Source organism: Mesoplodon densirostris, chromosome 3, assembly GCF_025265405.1.
Source record: "Mesoplodon densirostris isolate mMesDen1 chromosome 3, mMesDen1 primary haplotype, whole genome shotgun sequence".
NCBI lineage: Eukaryota > Metazoa > Chordata > Mammalia > Artiodactyla > Ziphiidae > Mesoplodon > Mesoplodon densirostris.
In genome coordinates, this window is record NC_082663.1 from 128931678 (window position 1) to 128951055 (window position 19378).

At 42.6% G+C, this 19378-nt stretch overlaps 1 protein-coding gene across 2 annotated transcripts in view; it reads right to left on the reverse strand.

Annotated features, from left to right (window-relative positions):
• PDE6A (phosphodiesterase 6A) overlaps nt 1-19177 on the reverse strand; it is a 66797-nt gene extending 47620 nt beyond the window's left edge. Inside the window, exons 1-4 of one of the 2 annotated variants that reach the window (XM_060092051.1) lie at nt 18704-19177; nt 10886-11038; nt 10171-10260; nt 9486-9626 (exon numbers count right to left, since the gene is read on the reverse strand). In XM_060092051.1, coding sequence (XP_059948034.1) covers nt 9486-9626; nt 10171-10260; nt 10886-11038; nt 18704-19177 — 858 coding nt within the window. The remainder of the gene's footprint in view (nt 1-9485; nt 9627-10170; nt 10261-10885; nt 11039-18703) is intronic. The other variant, XM_060092052.1, reaches the window with a different exon arrangement.
• Nucleotides 19178-19378: the final 201 nt, after the last annotated feature.

A 19378-nucleotide genomic window follows, 5' to 3' on the forward strand; every position in this document is an offset into this window, starting at 1 on the left:
ATTCAAAAAGATGTCCATGATACACTGATGAGTAAAAAATGTGAGGTGACAAAAATAGATAAATCATGTGACCCCAGTGTTTATATAGAAAATGCTGTCAAAGAATTCACAACAAAGCATTAACAACTGGTTTTCTCTGGGGGATTGGAATGAGATTATATTTTATTTAGCAATTATTCCCTAATAAAATTTATGGCTTTTGTAATAGGGAAAAAAATTTTTTTCCAGATAAGAAAGAAAGGACAAACAATGGTGCCAAATCTGGATGGATAGACCCATATCTGGGCTCCAACAGGAAAGGATGACACCTGTAAGACACCTGGCAAAGTCAGGGGCAGAGAGAGGAGAGAAAAGGGTTGGCAAAGGCTCTGCATCGTCACACAGCCCCAGGAGAAGGAACTGGGAAGCCATGCAGGCGCTCCCTTGCTACTTCTCCGCTGGTTTTCCTACCGCACACGCAGCTGCACAGCTTGTGTTGGGCCAAATCTGGGCCTGGTGAAGGAGGCCTCTGTCCTCCAGTGCCTCTCTGTTCATTTATCTGCTGGTATTTAGGGACCGTGATCCACTAGCTCTGGGTTATTGTGGGCAGGATGCTTCTTGACCTCTCTCTCTTGTTTGAACATGTTTGTCATGGTGGTTTGTTCTAATATCATCCGGAGGGCAAGCAGAAGGGACTCCACATGAAATTCAGATTTCACATCCTCACCCTTCTGCCCAGCTGGGCTCTTCTCTTGACTACCAACAACAGGAAGCAATTCAATTCTGGGTGAAAATGTGAACTGGGGACTTATCTAAGCTCTACAACATGCTTGCTGTTAGATAGAGATGGACAAGGCACAGTTTATGCCCTGGAGGAATCTGCTATGTCATGGAGGAGAGAATTAAGCCCTCAAGTAACTTTAGTAAGGTAGATGGGGTAAGAACCAAAACAGTAATAAAAGGAGAACACAAATGTTAGAGGAGACCAGAAGAAGGACATGGGGCTGACACTGTCAGGGTCAAACTCTGAGGGATTCTGAAGATTGTCCCAAGGAGAAGCAGATGTTGTCAACCAAGGGTTGGGTGGAATGTGGGGCATGTTTACGCTTGCCCTCCTCTGTCTCAATCTCTCTCTCTCTTATTTCTAAACAGCTTTTTTGAGATATAATTCATATACCATATGATTCACCCAGTTTAAGTGTACAATTCACTGACCTTTATTCACTTTTTTCATAATGTCCATACTTCAGGTAAGAACTTAGCTACCTGGGGTAGGGTGGTGTGGGGGGAGATGGAGGAGCATAGGTTCTTAGAGTGATTATAGGCAGCCCAGCCCACTTCTCATTGCTAGATTGTTCCATCTATTGGGGATGACTAAGTCAGGATATTCTTGCTTAAATGGGACTTTCCCTTTTGAGGGGGAGTTCAAAAGAAACAGAGGGCAGAACACTGCAGCTCAGAGCTGTGTTCAGATCCTTTAAGGTGCAAACTGAATGCTTTAAAATGGTGCTCAGTTTGCACCTCCAAATTTCTTTTGAATTCAACTACTCAGAAATTCTTTTGATTAAAAAAAAGAGCCATTCATTCGTATGAATTCATTTGCTACTTCCTGAAGGAGTATCAAAGTGCTTATTGCTGGATTTAGCCATATTTGGCAAAATACTTGATTCAAGAATTTATAAAAATCAAATGGACAGTTGCACTAGAACCAGAGGTTCCCTAAAATCAGTATATGGCCCAACTGCACCAGAATCACTTAGGGAGCTATTTTAAAGGCAAAAATCAGAATAATAAACCCATGAGTATATGGAAACCTGTTATATGGTAAAATGGCATATCAAAATGGTGGCATTTCAAAACAGTGGAGATAGGGTAGACTGTTCTTTAAATGGGGAATTATGAGGGGGGCACAAAATTTATCCCTACCTTATACCATAACATCGATAATTTCAAAAGATGAGTGAAAGATGAAAATATATTAATCAAAACACATCAGATTATTTCAGACTATAATATTAAGGTTGTGGAAGTCTTTCTTAAACAAAATTCAAAACGCAGAAGCCATAAAAGAAATTTTAAATCTTCTGTATGATGAAAGATGCCATAAACAAAGTTAAAATATAATCCATAGAAAGGGAAAATATGGTTGCAGCCTATGTGACAGAGATATAGTCTATATCATGGATAAAGCACTCCTATATTTTAATAAGAAATAGATAAAGAATTCAATTTTAAAGGTGGAAAAATGGGCATATATTGCCCAGAAAAATCTGGGCAATATATGGAAGAAAAAAAGTTAAGTTAACTCACAAATAAACATATAAATGTTTTACCCTCACCTGGTAATCAGTGAAAAAACAATTAGAAAAAAACCAATAACATTTTTTGCCCATTTAAGTAGGAAAAATAAAAAGATTTATGATATACAGAATTGGCAGGAGTTTGGAGAAATGGAATTCTCATGCAGTGCGAGTGAGAGTATAAAATGATTTAGCCTTTAGAGGGAAAATTTTGGGAAAGCAAAATAAAAATTTTTTCCTAGTAATGTACTTCCACAGCTTTGTCCTATAGATAGTCTCTGTCAAGTGTGCAGGAATTTAACTCCAAGGTTGTTCATTATAGCATTGCCTTTAATTGCAAGACTATTTAGAAATGATTTAAATGCCCAAAAATAGGGGAAAGGATAAATTAATTATGATATATCCATACTATTTAGAAGAATGAGGTAAATCTATGTGGACTAAAGAACAAAGAAAGAGGATTTCTACTCCTATTAATAGTGGCCAGTTTGTTTCAGACCAGTCCTCCAACTGAGAATTATTATGAAATCTGGACTGTATATGTGTATGTGTGCATATGTGTATATAAACATTTGTTTGAAGGAATCATAGAGCTAGCAAGGCAGCAAGGACTTGATGGGCCAAGATCCCCCAGAGAAGGAAAGCCCAGAGATGTGAGCCTAATGTCTGATTCAGCTTTTCCTCTTGATCCCCTTGCTGATACCAAAGATGCTGTGGAGCAGCTGGGAAGCTGGGCAGATTTACTGGGCTAGTAGGATAAAATTGGAATTCAGGGCCTGCCAAGGAGGAGGGACCCTTGAAATCAACCCAGGTTTCAGCTGGCCCTTCTTAAAGGTTTATACCCTAGTAGTAAAAGTGAATCAGAAACAGAACATCCCTTGCAAAAACTGAAGACCAGCTTCAAATCAGCTCAATCCCTGATTGGATTCAGATGCTCTGCCTTTATCTCAATCGCTAGCCAGAAGTACCATAAATCCTCTTTGGAGGAATATAACATTGCCCAGAGTTTCAAATCATCTCTAAAATGTTTATACATGTCTCTAATGTTCAAACAAAAATAAATAGTCATGTACAAGATAAGGATTAACTGAAAATCAAGAGATAAAACAGACTATAGGAAGACAGCCATAGAATATATCTACAGTTATTATAGCTCTCAGACCCAGACTCTAAAATAATTGATTTTGTCCAAGAAATCAAATACAGAATAGAGAATTTTAGAAGAGCACTGGAAACCTCAAGAAAGATGAAATGGAAATTCTAAAATTGAAAAATACCTGAAATTAAGAACTCAATAGATAGTTTTAACAGCCAATTAGACACAACTGAAGATTCATGGATAGATCAGAAGAAATATTCAAACTAAAATCAAAAATATAAGAGGGCAGGAAATACAGAAAGGAGTGTAAGAGATGTAAAACATGATGAAAAACTCTAGTATATAATGACAAACTTAGAGGTCTTTTACCACTGCATATCAAGATATTTTATAGAGGTACTATAATTAAGACAGTATGGTATTGCAGAAGAATAGATAAATATACCAAGGGAACAAAATAGAGAGTCCAGAAACAGACCCAATATATGGACACTTGATTGATGATAGAGGTATGATAGAGAAAGATGGTCTTTTCAGTAGAACGGTGGGGGAGAAGGGTGGTCTTTTCAAGTACTGGTCAATAGGATATCTATATGGGAAAAATTAATGTTGACACTACTTCATGCTATACATTTTAGAAACATCAGGTAGATTGTAGAGCTGTATGTGAAAGTTCAAACAATAAGGCTTTTAGAAGTTAACATAGGTGAATATCTTTATCACCTTGGGGCCAGGAAAGATTTCTTAAATAGGGCATAAAAACCAATAACCATAAAGGAAAAGATTGATAAATTGGGCTACATTATAATTTAAAACTTACATTTATAAAAACATAAGATAATGAGAGCACAGTATGGGAGAAGATATTTGCAATGTTGCATTCAACAGAGGACCCATATCCAGAATTTGTTAAGAACTCTGGCAAATAAGTAAGATAAAAACATACAATAGAATAAAAAAAAATGGGGAAAAGACTTGAACAGGCACTTCACAAAAGATATCCAAATGGTCAGTAAACATAAAACTTCCTGGTCATTAGGTGACACATATTAATACCCAAAGAGATAACACTGCACACCCACCAAAATGGCTAAATTAGTAAGATGGCAATACCAAGTATTTGTGAGGACGCCCCCTACATTGCTGGTGGGAGGGTAAAATGGTACAATAATTTTGAAAATCAGATTGGCAATATCTATTAAAACTATTACCCAGAGAAGTAATATTAAAGGTAATTCTTACCTTTAACAATTGTGAATCACTATATTGTACACCAGTAACTTACATAATATTGTACATCAGCTGTACTTCAATTGAAAAAAAGCTAGGGACTTCCCTGGTGGTCCAGTGGTTGACAACCTGCCTTCCAATGCAGGGGACGCAGGTTCGATCCCTGGTCAGGGAACTGAGATCCCACATGCCACGGGGCAACTAAACCCGTGTGCCACAACTACTGAGACCGCACACCTCAACTAGAGAGCCTGTGTGTCGCAAACTACTGAGCCCATGTGCTCTGGAGCCCATGCACCACAACTAGAGAGAAGCCCGTGCACCACAACTAGAGAGAAGCCCGTGCACCACAAGGAAAGATCCTGCATGCTGCAACTAAGACCCGACGTGGCCATGAATAAATAAATATTTTTAAAAAAAAGCTATTACCCAGAATTTCTACTCCCAGGTAAATTCCTAACTGAAATGGGAAATGGGTACAACTGTGTACCAAAAACTATGTACTAGAGTGTTCATAATAGCAATATTCATAAAAGCCCAAACATGAAAATGCAAATGTCCATCAACAGTAGAATAAATAAATACTTTGCAGATTATTCATATAATGGAATATTCCACAAGAATGAAAATTAATGAACTAATGCTATGAGGAGCAATAAGAATGAATCTTACAACCCAAATGTTGATCAAAAGAATCCAGATGCAAAAGAGTATGTATTTATATGATTCCATTTATATGAACTTCAAAAATAGGCAAAACTAACATGGTTTTAAAGGTCAGATAGTGGTTATCTTTAGGGAGGAAGGGGTGGGAGTTACTAGAAAGGGGTAAGAAAGGGGCTTCTGAGGGGCCAGTTATGTTCTATTTCTTGATCTTGGTGGTAGTTAAGTGGGATGTTCATTCTGTGGTAATTCATCGAAGTATTCTCCTGTAATTAGTGCTCTTTTCTGTGTGTGTTATGTGTATGTATGTTGACTTAAAAAAATCCACATATACTGATAAAAATTATGTTCACAGAACATTATGTAAAAAAAGGCAGACTATCGTGTAACCCAGCAATGTTTATTTATTTCATTTTACTTTATTTTTTTAAATTGGGTTATCTTTTTATTCTTGAGTTGTAGGAGGTTTTTTTTTTCTTCATGAGCAAAACATCACACTTAAAAAAAAATTGAAGTATAGTGGATTTATAATTTTGTGTTAGTTTCAGGTGTGCAGCGAAGTGATTGTTATATATATATTTTTTTCCATTATAGGTTATCACAAGATATTGAGTATAGTTCCCTGTGCTATACAGTAAATCCTTGTTGCTTATCTATTTTACGTATAGTAATTCATATCTGTTAATCCCATACTCCTAATTTTTTTAAAACTTTTTCTTTTATATTAGAGTATAGCCAATTAAGAATGTTGTGATAGTTTCAGGTGCACAGCAGAGTGACTCAGCCAGGCTGCCACATAACGTTGAGCAGAGTTCCCTGTGCTATACAGTAGGTCCTTGTTGGTTATCCATTTTATTTTATTTTATTTTATTTCTTTTTTAAAATTTTATTTAGGCTGCGCTGGCTCTTCCTTGCGGCGCATGGGCTCTTCGTTTTGGTGCGCAGGCTTCTCTCTGGTTGTGGCGCCAAGCACGCAGGCTCAGTATTTGCAGCGCGTAGGCTTAGTTGCCCCGCTGCATATGGGATTAGTTCCCAGACCAGGGATTGAAACTGCATTCCTCTACAGCCACCTCTTATGCCTCAGCTTCAGCTTCTGCTTCTTGGGCAAAACAGCCTTGGCCTCGGCACCTCTCCTGATGGAGGTGATGCCCCTTGCGTCCACGCCCATCTTCAGCACCAAGGCACTGGGGTCTTTCGTGGTCCCAGCAAAGACATTGGCATTCATGCCACTCCGTCCCCCCCGACTCCACCAGCCGAGGCCTGCAGAGGGGCTGCCTCCCATGTGGGGGCCTGGGGCCGGGCGTGGCCTCCCCTGTGGGCCTCACAGCAGCCTGGTGCACCCAGGCCCGCAGGCCCCTCACTCTCCGCATGTCCCCGGCAGAGACCCACCTGGTTATCCATTTTAAAGACAGCAGTGTGTACACGTCTATCTCAAACTCCCTAACTATTCCTTCTCCCCACCCTTCCCCCTTGGTAACCATAAGTTCATTCTCTAAGTCTGTCCATACTCCTAATTTTAAGAGTTCTTTTTATATTCTACATACTAGACCCTTATCAGACATACGATTTGCAAATATTTTCTCCTTTTCTGTGGATTGTCTTTTCACTTTCTTCATTAGTGTCCTTTCAAGCACAAATGTTTTAAATTTTGATGGAGCCCAATTTATCTGGTTTTCCTCTGGTTACTAGTGCTTTTGATGTCATATCCAAGAAACTGTTGCCTAATCCAAGGCCACAAAGATTTACATCTATGTAAAGGGTTATGCTCCATTTCGAATTAATTTTTGTATATGATGTGAAGTAGGACCCCAAATTCATTCTTTAGCATGTGGATATCCAGTTATTCCAGCACCATTTGTTAAAAGTACTATTCTTTCCCCTTTGAATGGTGTTGGCACCCTTGTTGAAAATCAATTGACCATGGTTTTTATATGTGACCAGGGTTTTATTTTGCTAGTATTTTGTTGAAGATTTTTTGCATCTGTATTCTGTAGGGTTTTTAGTCTGTAGGGTTTTTTCTTGTGATATCTTTGGTATCAGGGTAATACTGGCCTCATAGAATGAGTAGGGAAATGTTCCATCCTCTTTTATTTTTGTAAGAGTTTGTGAAGGATTGGCATTAATTTTTCTTTGAATATTTGGTGGAATTCATCCGTGAAAATATGTGGCTGTGGGCTTTTCTTTTCTTTTCTTTTTTTGCGGTACGCGAGCCTCTCACTGTTGTGGCCTCTCCCGTTGTGGAGCACAGGCTCCGGAGGCGCAGGCTCAGCAGCCATGGCTCACAGGCCCAGCTGCTCCGCGGCACGTGGGATCTTCCCGGACCGGGGCACGAACCCGTGTCCCCTGCATACACACACTAGTGTGTATATGTTAATCCCAAACTCCTAATTTATCCCTCCTCTCCACATTTCCCCTTTGGTAACCATAAGTTTTCTTTTTTTTTTAAATTTATTTATTTATGGCTGTGTTGGGTCTTCGTTTCTGTGCAAGGGCTTTCTCTAGTTGTGGCAAGCGGGGGCCACTCTTCATCGCGGTGCGTGGGCCTCTCACTATCGCGGCCTCTCTTGCTGTGGAGCACAGGCTCCAGACGTGCAGGCTCAGTAATTGTGGCTCACGGGCCCAGTTGCTCCACGGCACGTGGGATCTTCCCAGACCAGGGCTCGAACCCATGTCCCCTGCATTGGCAGGCAGATTCTCAACCACTGCACCACCAGGGAAGCCCCATAAGTTTGTTTTTGAAGTCTGTGAGTCTGTTTCTGTTTCATAAATAAGTTCATTTGTGTCATTTTTTTCTTTAGATTCCACATATAAGTGATACCATATGATATTTGTCTTTGTCTGACTTACTTCACTTAGCATAATAATCTCTAGGTCCATCCATGTTGCTGCAAATGGCATTATTTCATTCTTTTTTGTGGTTTAGTAATATTCCATTGTATATATGTACCACATCTTCTTTATACATTCTTCTGTCTATGGACATTCTGGTTGCTTCCATGTCTTGGTTATTGTGAATAGTGCTGCTATGAACATAGGGGTGCATGTATCGTTTTGAATTATAGTTTTGTCCAGATATATGCCCAGGAGTGGGATTGCTGGATCATATGGTAATTTTATTTTTAGCTTTCTGTGGAACCTCCGTACTCTTCTCCATAGTGGCTGTACCAATTTACACTCCCACCAGTGGTGTAGGAGGGTTCCCTTTTCTTCACACCCTCTCCAGTATTTATTGTTTGTAGACTTTTTGATGATTAGCCCAGCAATTTTTAAACAGTTCTTCAGAAGATTCTAATTTACTGTCACATTTGGGAGCCTCTGGACTAGACCTAAGTTCTTTTCCAACCCCGGATTCTGCAATTCATTTATTCATTCGACCAAATATTTAGAGGGTCTCCACTGGGCTGTGTACCACACGCAGCACGATAAAACACGCAAAATGAAACTGACAGGGATCTTGGGACTTTGGGAGAGGAAATCACATAGCTAGATAACTCTGGAACTCCGTTCCAAGGCAGAAAATGATTAGCTCCAGGAGGCAGGGACAGGTAGAGAAAGAGCAATGGGAGAGTTGGTTTGGGAAAAGCTAGCTGAAGAACATGACTGGGGGCCAGTTGAGTCTCTGCCGCCTTAGCCAATGTGACCCCAGAGCATTCTGAGAGACCAGATCTAAGCATATGCATCCACTTCAATTGCCTGGATGAGCCTTGGGCTCCATACACCATAGGAAATGTTTCTGCCCACCTTTGAGTGAATTTTCTGAGAATTCCTGAAGTTGGCAACTTTCTTCTTTCTGGACTTTCATCCTGCATGGAAACTTCTTTATCACCTACCTTCACCACCTCATCACGCCTTCTTCTCACATACTCATTTTTTTTCCAACAGACTAGGGAAGATACAGGTTATTTTTACTCCCCTGTGCCCTAGAATGACTTTTCCTCTTTAAAGGTTGGTAGTCCTCTTCTCAGTGTAAAAGACCTATGAAAATCTTTTCACAACCATCCACATCCTCCCAGACTCTTCCCTGAGAACTGAATTTGTGACAGAAGTCTGGGCTCCACCTGGTATATATTTAACCTGTTCTTGGAAATGTATATATTTAACCTGTTATATTTAACCTGTTAAATATATAACCTGTTCTTGGAAATGTCTGCTATTTAACCTGTTCTATATATTTAACCTGTTCTTGGAAATGTCTGCTCCTGAGGTCTTCTCACCTTCTGCTTGGTCATGTCCAAGAGCCCCACGGAGTATCTGTCACAGTTGAGGAAGGCTCGGACTGTGTACAGGGCTTTGTGGAACTGCCTCTCAATGTCCGTAAGTTCTTCAAAGACTTTGCTCCCAGACCACAGTAGTATCTGAAAAAATACAAAAACATAGTCAGTGTTTCTGAGGCACAGAGCAGCAGCTCACAATAACCAAGAGATACAATAATTGTCCCCATTTTATAGATGGAGAAACTGAGGTTCAGAGAGGTGAATAACTGGGCAGCTTCTACTGGGTCCAACTCTTCCCATTTCTTTTATCTCCTAGGTTGTTAATAAGAATGATAATAACAAACATTGGCTGAGCACAAGTGCCCTACATACATTATCCCATAAGTTTCCCCATTTTTCAAATGGGGAGACTGAAGCTCGGAGAGGTTAAGTGATTTGCTCTTAGGGCTAGTAAATGGCTTAGCAGGGATTCAAATCCAAGCTGCCTGACTTGAAAGCGTGTTCATGCAATCAGTCTGGGATACAGCTTTACAAACATCTACTACCTCATGAACCCCAGAGGTGCTGAGCAGAGACAGTATGATGGTTCCCAGGCACTTTTATTATCACTGCCTTTCCAGTTGAGCATATCAATGCTTCAGTAAAAGGACACATCCAGTCCATTCCAATGAGCCAAGCCCTTTACCTGGCCGCGCCGAGTCTCACAGTTGTGCAGGTAACTCAGGTGGAACACCTTCATGATTATATTTGCAAAATTGAGGTACTTGAGAAGAATCTGAAAATCAAACAGCATGAGGGGAAACAGATGAGAAGGAGAAATTCCTCCTCTGGCCACTTCCACCATCAGCAAATAAGTCTGAACATTTTCAAAGCTTCATCTGAGACAGTTTGAGCAGATGGATCATGGAAGGCTGACTCATAAAATGATGCATTATAAGAGGGAAAAACTTACAGAATGTCTACGTTAATAGGGGTGTATTCATGAAAAATTGCTACTATTTATGGAGTTCGCAGGCCCTGTGATAAGTCACTTATGTATGTTATCTTACTTGGTCATCACAACTACCTCAAGAGATACTATAGATACTCTATATAAGAGATACTAAAAAATCATCTCCATTTTACAAATAAGAAAACTGAGGTTCAGAGAAATTATGCAACATGCCCAAGTCAAACAGATATTAGCAGAACCAGAACAATTTTCCCTACGTTCTTGGCTCCAAAGTCCAACATCTTAATGATTATCCTGCCCTGCCTTCCTCACAGAGCATCAGACTACTAACTTCTTTGTGTTACAGATGGGAAAACCGAGGCCAGGCCAAATAGCAAGGGTCAGAGGATTTGTGAGCTGGGAGAATGTGCTAGCATGGCCACCCCAGCAATTTCTAAAGCATTCTTACCTCTTCATCTCCCTTGGTGAAGTGGGGCCCATCCACTTTATTCACAGCCATGATTATGGCCACCACGTCCTTCCCATTCATTATGGGAGAAGCCAAGATATTCTTAGTCTGATACTCTGTGAGGGTGTCCACGAAGTCACAGAAATGCTCATCCTGAAGGAAGACAGAGACAAGCCTGAGTGGGCAGATGAAGAGCAAAGACAGTAAAACAACACAGAGCCCCAGGTGCCCACGGTAGGGGTAGGGTAAGGGGGCTCCCCATTCTCTTGTTGACAAAAGAATGAAGACATTTCCATCTACTCCGCTTCAGTGGGGGAAGGCAATTAGAGATGATTTCTGCCCTGGAAGCCTCCAAAATCCAGTAGAAGAAATTCTGAAATACGACCCACTAAGGGCTGTGGAGACAAAGTGAGCACAGCACTGTAGGGGCCCAAGGATGGGGGTGGAGGGTTGACTTTATCTGTGGAGGAAGTTTTCGAGAAGGCTCTCTTGAGGTGATGGCAGTTTAGCCCAAAATAGAAACTTGAGTGCGGAAAAGACCTTAGTGAGTATAATAATCATAGTTGCTAGTAGGTATTGTGTGTGGCGCTTTGCCTGCATCAGCTCACTTTATTCCTCCCAAAAGCCTGTGAGATGGGACCATTAGTAATCCATCTTACAGCAGGGGAAACTGAAACTCAAGAAAGTTAACGTTACTTACTACTTGTTTGTGTGTGTGATTCCAGAACCTGCCCTCAGCTCTGCTGCCTTTCAGGGAAGGCTGGATAAGGGCAGACCTGGGTCTAGGTCATTGAACCAAATAGTTTGTTACTTTCAGCTTTTTTCCCAATCCAGTTCTAGCACCACACAGCCAGTCCAATGGATATCCCCATTTCACAAATCTTTTTTTTTTTGGCTGCGTTGGGTGTTCGTTGCTGCACGCGGGCTTTCTCTAGTTGTGAGCGGGGGCTACTCTTTGTTGCGGTGTGTGGGCTTCTCATTGCGGTGGCTTGTCTTGTTGCGGAGCACGGGCTCTAGGTGCGCGGGCTTCAGTAGTTGTGGCCCACAGGCTCAGTAGTTGTAACACATGGGCTCAGTAGTTGTGGCTCGCGGGCTCTAGAGGGCAGGTTCAGTAGTTGTGGCACACGGGCTTAGTTGCTCTGCGGCATGTGGAATCTTCCTGGACCAGGGCTCAAACTTGTGTCCCCTGCATTGGCTGGCGGATTCTTAACCACTGCGCCACCCGGGAAGCCCCCATTTCACAAATCTTAATGGAAGTCCCACTTTGTGTCAGGCCTTAGGCTAAGCGCTAGGGATACAGAGAAGACTAAGATTCAGGCCAGCACACAGATAAATCAGTAATAGTAATGCAGGACATAAGTGTTGGCTCAAAGTAGTGGAAGTACAGAGGAGCACACCCCCCCACACACCTCACCCTGAAGGCAAACATGGAGGCCAGTACAGGGCGTTGCAGTCCGGGTGGTCAGAAAAAGGGGAGACAGAACCCGAATTGTCTTAAATCCCAAAGAATCCACCTTTCTGTTTCCTGGTAGCACTGTGAAGTTTCCCAACGGTCAGCATTGCTTGGACACAAGCCAGCCCAGACATATACAGTTCATGCTGTTCTGAGAAGGGAAATGTATTTCATAGAGCCAGTTTCACAGAGCTTTGCTAGAACCGGGTGTGTGGTACTTTTTCCACAATGTAGAAGTTCAGAGTGTGCTGCTCTGCATCTGTTAATTTCTTCCAGTTGGAGTGGGATTAAATAAGCAGACACTATTGTCAAGGAAGCTGTCTCAAACCAGGTGAAGGGTAAAGGAATTAAGAGAAGCCTGTAGTGCCCTACTTGAATTAGTGTTCAAGGATTAAGCAAAATCTCTAAAGAGGCATTAGCCACAGAGGTTTTCCACGTCTCTCTCTAAGGACACTGATGAATCCCTAAACACAGGCCTGAGTGGGGCATGCTCAGATTCATTTCATGAAGTCAGTTCAGTCTTGCAATATTCACTTCCATCAAGGAAAACAGTACTTGGGCCTTACCCTCATCTGAGGCAGAGATTACTAAATCCACTAGTACCTTCTCTCCCACTGAGTTCTTGGCCCTGGAACTTTCTCACAGATAGTACAGCTGCCAATTGACTGGTGTTTACATTGCCATTGTCATCCTTGTATTTTCAGCATATACAGTGTTCTAAACAACCGTGTCATAGAACCTCAGCGTATCAGAGACGGAGGGGCCTTAGAAACAATTTAGCTCAAACTGTTTATTTTAAAGCCCAGGAATCAGAAGTCGAGCTAAGGAAAGCCCAAAGTTGTTCATTCATTCAGTTAGCATTAACAGAGTGCCTTCTATTGTAGGCTAGGCACTGTTCTAGACCCTCAGGTTAGGCGGTGAACAAGAAGGGTGGATGTCTTTCCCTAGTGAAGCTTCCATTCAAATGGGGTGGGCAGACAAAAAGCAAGTAAACAGCTGCTTTGAAGGAGAGAAACTGGATGATGCTATAGACAGTGATGGAAGTGGTGGCAGATTGAAGCTGCTTTGGTCAGTCATGGTGGGTAGGGACGCTTCTCCAGGAGGTAAGCGGAGAGCTGAAGGCTCAGAGGAGCCAGGCAGGTGAAATGCATTCCAGGCAGAGAGCACAGAGAATGCAAAGGCCAGGAGAGGGCAGTGAGTTGGCTGATCTGCAAAACAGGAAGAAGACCAGTGTAGTGAGGGAGATGGGAGGGTAAGGAAGTCAGAGAGCTGGGCAGAGGCCTTATCTGACAGGGCCACTGTAAAGAGCTTAGATTTTATTCCAATGTAATGCAAGACTGCTTCTCATTCCTGGAAACCCCAGTTCCTCTTTTCAAACATTCGCAGTGCCAAGCTCTGTTGCATCCCATGATGACATCTATTTATTGGATAATAATGATGTACTTGGCCCAGAGCCAGACAATTCATTAACCCTCACATCTGCCCTGTCACACAGAATTCTCTCCTTCCATGTTTTATAGACAATTATCTCCCTGCTGGTAAATGGCACAGCCACTGTGTTCATTAATTAATTTATTCATTGATACACTGATTGATTCATTGCTGGATTGATTCATTCATTCACTTATATTTGCTGAGCACTGGCTCTGTGAGAGGCATTAGATATGCCAAGATCAGTAAGAAAGGTGAGTTATCAATGGGTTATCACTGTACAGTGGGGACATCATGTAAAACATGCACTCACAATTCAAACCATAGTGTGAAGGAGGCCCCCACCAGATGGGTGATGTCCTGGGGCCCTAGGAGGGAGGGACTTGTTGTCTGAGTGGCTTCATGAGCCAGTCAGTAAACTGGCAGTAGCCGAAACCTCTCTGAGCTTCAGTTTTCCTTTTGCTAAAGTTGGAGTGTTTGGACCAGGTAGGTCCTCCTCGAGGTTTCTTTCCGGCCTGGCATGCTGGGTTCCAGGTGCCATAGTGAGGGAAGGAGAGCAAGACAACAGATGTAAGATTCTCTGGAAATGGCAGTGTTTTCAGGTTCAGTCTTCAGAAGTGGGATTTGTCAGTGTCTAGAAAAAGCTCATTGTTCTCCTTTACTCTCACACTACTGTCACACTCACAACACTTCTCAAACTAGATGAGTAGGTGTTTTTTTCCACCCTGGCCAATTCTCTGACACTAGTTGGGTATCGAACAATTCAGTTCAGTTCTGACACTGTTTACCTGGAGAATCAGAACCTACCAGTGAAAGGGTTCAGTCCCAGAAGAGTGCCCCCACTTCAGATACCAAATACAAGTCACAGGTTGCCATCTGTACTTCTGCCTGACTGACTATAAATCGAGGTTCCTCCTTGGGTTTGATAACTTGCTAGAACAGCTCATAGATCTCAGGGAAGTATTTACGTTTACAGGTTTATTGTATAATAAGGGTACAGGTGAACCGTCCAATGAAGAGATATATAAGGTGAGATCCAGAAGGGTCCTGCGTGCAGGAGCTTCTGTCCCCCTGGAGTTGGGGTATGCGCCACCCTCCCAGCACATGCATGTATTCACCAATCCTGAAGCTCTGTGAACCCTGTACTTTTATGGATTTTTATGGCAGTTTCATCACAAAGGCATGATAGATTATTAACTCCATTTCCAGCCCTTCTCCCCTCTTAAGAGAATGGAGGATGGGCTGAAAGTTTCAAGTGTCTAATCATGCCTTGATCTTTCTCATGACTGGCCCCCATCCAGGAGCCCACCAAGAGTCCCCACATTAGAACAAAAGACCACTGACCACCTAGGAAATTCCAAAGGATTTAGGAGCTCAGTGCCAGGTGGTTCTATCACTCAGGAAATTACAAGGATCAGTTCTGTGCCAGGAACCAGGACAAAGACCAAATAAATATTTCTTTTTATAAATCACAATATCACAGCCCACTGGGACAGGGCCATCATTTATTCATTCACTCAATAAACTGTAATGAGTACCCACTCTGTCCCAGGCACTGGACTAGGTCTGGGGACCAGTGGTAAAGAAGACGCACAGCAACAAACAGGCCTTGTGGGCTTTCCTAAGGAGAAAGGGTAAAGAATAAATACACAAACAAATACTGAATGGCAAGTAGGGTTGCCAGATTTAGCAGATAAACACAGGATGACTAATTCAATTTGAATTTCAGGTAAGTAATTTTTTAGTATATCGTAAATATTGCAGAGGTGTACGGTAGTGTGAGCTTGACACTTTTTGTAGTTTTTTGTTTTTGTTTATTTTCACTTTTGTAATTTAAGTGCATGACTTAGGCTTTGATTGCTGAGACATCCACCTCAAATATGGCTATTTGGCTATCTCAAATAAACACGCTGTCAGCCACACACGAGATAAAGAGCCAGGCCACCTCCTCCCACTGAGGCTCCTTTATTTTGAAGATCTTGGTTGATCTCGATAACTGATCATTTGGGGCCACTTTTTATTTTCTAATTTCTCTTACCATGATTTAAATTTCTGCTCTTATGTTTTAAATTAACTAATAAAAAGTGAGCCTGTGGAAGCCTATGCCCCTACCCTCGACCCCCATAAAAACCCTAGGCTGGACCCCACTCTCCCTCTCTACCTGAGACCTCCCTGTGTGGCCCCAGGTGTGCTATATAATTTCCAGGTCTTGTAAGTAATAAACCTTTATTTTTTCAAAGTTTCCTGATGGTTAGTGCTGAAGGGTATCTTGCATTCATCATAAGAACCACAAGGCCTGGTCCAACCACAACATTGATTATTGGCAGTTTGAGACGGCACAAAACACATACTGAAATAGTACTCTTTGCTTATCTAAAATTCAAATTTAACTGGGCATATTATATTTTATCTGGCAGCCCTAATGACAAGTCTCCCTGAGGAGATCCCAAGGATAAGTAGGAATGTGCTAGGGCATGGGAACCACATTCCAACCCTGGGAAACTCCGTTCATGGTTTCACATTTTTAAAATTCAATGATTATAAGCATGTCCCAGGTTTTGGGGGGCGGGGGTGGGGCTAAAGGCTAAGAGTATCACTTGTTGGTGGTTCAGGGATGACCCAGACCCCAGTCTACACCATGTTCCTGCCCCTTCTCCATCCAACTCCCAGTTTCTATCCAAAGGCCCAAATAAAGTACGATATCTCAAGGAAGAACACATGCACATGTGGAGGACACAGGCTTGCTGACCTGGACTGACTTCATTCCAAGCCTGAGGGCACCCACCAAGGAGGCTGCATGTCCAGAAATCTTCTGGGGGAGCACAGCCATCACATCCAGAGTGAACTTCAGGGCTGAACAGGAAACAGCAAGCTGTTCCTTAGCGCAGGGCTCAGCAAACTCTTAGGGATATTTTAGAATTAGAGAACCTTCCTAAATCCTCAGTCCCTCAACACCAGGGTCCATAGAAGCTTTCGGCACCTCTGTTCTCTGTTTTCCCCACAAATAGAATCTAAACTGAAAGCTCCAGAAGAGCAGGACTGGATTCTTCTCCAAATCCCACGCAGACCTGGTACAGCGTTCATCCCTTAGAATAAATAGACCCTTAACAGCAACAACAAAATAGTAATTATATTAACAAGGAAGATGAGCTGCCAGTAAAAGCCATTTCTATGTGCCAAGAACTTTGCTAGATGAGAAATAATTCCCTCATTTGATCCTACAACAGCACTTAGAGAAACTAGGTATCTCCCTCCATTTTATAAATTAGGAAGTGAGCCCAAACAGGCTAAACAATTTGCCTAGGCCATGTTCTTAGAAAGTGACTGAGTCTTGATACACACCCGGATCTGACCTCAAAGCTTAACATCTTAACCTTCTGCCATACAATTTGAAATGACCTGTTGTAAACTGCACTTCCTTTAATGCTCTCGTATTCTAGATAAGGCGGAGGTATAGAACAGCAGAGGAGTGAAGGGTGTGGGCACCAGCCAGAGCGCCGCCTGAATTCAGATGCCTGCTCTGCCACTTTTTATCTCTGTGACTCGGAGAAAAAGTGACTTAACTTTTCTGGATTTCAGTTTCATCATCTGTAAAACAGGGATAATCAGTTATAAGACTGTGACAACCCATGTTGGCTACAGTTAAAGTCTAGAGAGAATCGAAGGGAAAACAGACTCCAGTCCAGTTGGATGAGTCCTCAGGGAAGCCCCCTGGGTGCAGAACTATTACCCTTACCCCTGGAGGGCCAAGGAGAGATGAACCCCATGGGAGATCCAGCCCAGTGTGCTTCAAAGAAAACCATTTCCCACAAAGGCCCAGGTGTTAAAGGGATTATTGCATAATTACTTGATTGTGAGTCTTTTTGCCAAGTGTTCACTGAGCATGTGCTTTGTCCCAGACATTTGCTGGCTCCTGGGATAAAGTGAAGAATAAGACAGGCATGGTCCCTGGCCTCCAGGGCTTATTGTGATAGATGGTTTTAGGAAGGAAACTAACAAAGGGACCTGGGAGGGTCTCCCTGAGGAAGTGACCTTTAAGCTGAGATCTGAAGGATGAGTAGGAATTGACCCTGGCAGAGGGCTATGGGGAGAACTGCATTAAGTGATTTGCTCTAGGTGATCAAAGAAGTCTTTGTCAGAGCTACCAGGAGAATCCCATGGAACACTGGACTCTTAGAAGACAGAGCCAAGTGCTTAACCAAGTGGTCAATTTGACATTTCCTTGATGAGACAGACTGCCATCCTATGTCCCTCGATGCAAAGCATGAAGAAAAACACAACATCCCCTCTATGATATACCTGCCAGAAATGCATAGCCTGAATCTAAACATGAAGACACTTCAGACAAGCCCAAGTGGAGGTACATTTCTACAGAATAGTCGGCCCGCACCCTTCAAAAACATAAGCATCATGGAAAACAAAGATAGATCAAGAAACTGTTTCAGATTAGAGGAGACTAAAGAGACAGTGCTATGTGGGTATCATTGAGATGATTGGCAAAAACTGAATATGGACTGTTTATTAGATAATAGTATTGTATCAGTGTCACATTTCCTGAATTTGATCATTGTGTTTGGATATGTAAGAAATGTCCCTGTTCTGGAAGTACACAGCAAAGTACCTGTGGTTAAAAGGATATGTTGACTCCTGAATGGGTCGGAAAAAATGGAGACATAAAGCAAATGTGGTGAGTTGTGAATAGCTGGTGAATTTGGATGAAAAATATACAGTTCTTGGTACTATTTTTGAACTCTTCTACATTTGATTATTTTTTTCAAAACAGAAAGTCATCAGTAAACAAGTAAAAAAAGAAAGAAAAGTGCCAAGTTGTCACCAGCCCGGTCTTGGTGGCTAGCAGCTCCGCATCCCCCTTGCACCCCAGAACCCCATGGAATAATGCCTCCCTGCCCTCCCTCTCATGGGGAAGAGGTTACCTGCTCTGTGTTGGGGACGTTCACGATCTTTTTAGAGAGTGCGACATGGCCCACCACTCCCATGTCCAGGGGGAACACGATCTCTGAGTCGGGCACCACCAGGCACTCCTCGAGGACAGCATCCTTGTGGACGTTGAAGAGCCGGGTGGCCAGCTCTGCAATGCCATTTCGGGCCCTGTACATGAACAGGCTCATGCGGTCTGCCTGCAGGAGGAAACACAGCTTCTTCATGACGTTGAAGATGCATTTCTCGGCCTGCAGATTCTCCTGAAAGTCCCGCAGGAGGTCGAAGATGATTTCACTCTCCTCCACGCTGCTCAGCGAGTGGTAGTTGCTGAAGTCCACGGCTGCCTCCCCGGGCCCCAGGAGGTCCGAGATGACCTTGGCCCGATAGCGGAGGTTGTAGTACTTTTTGGCAAAGCTGACATTGGAGTCCAGGAACCTCTCCACCTCCTCTGCCGTCACCTCGCCCATGGCTGGGAATTCTACTGCCTATTTCTGTGGAGGGGGCTGAGGCTGGCCTCTTTTTTTGTGACAATACTGAGTCAGGATGCGTTCTGCTCCAACCCAGACTTCTCTGGGTCTTGTCTGTGAATCTCACTGGTGTGGCTGCAGAGGAGAGAGAGTGAGCTTGGGAGATTAAATCATTAATATTTCCTCAGAACAAGGATTATG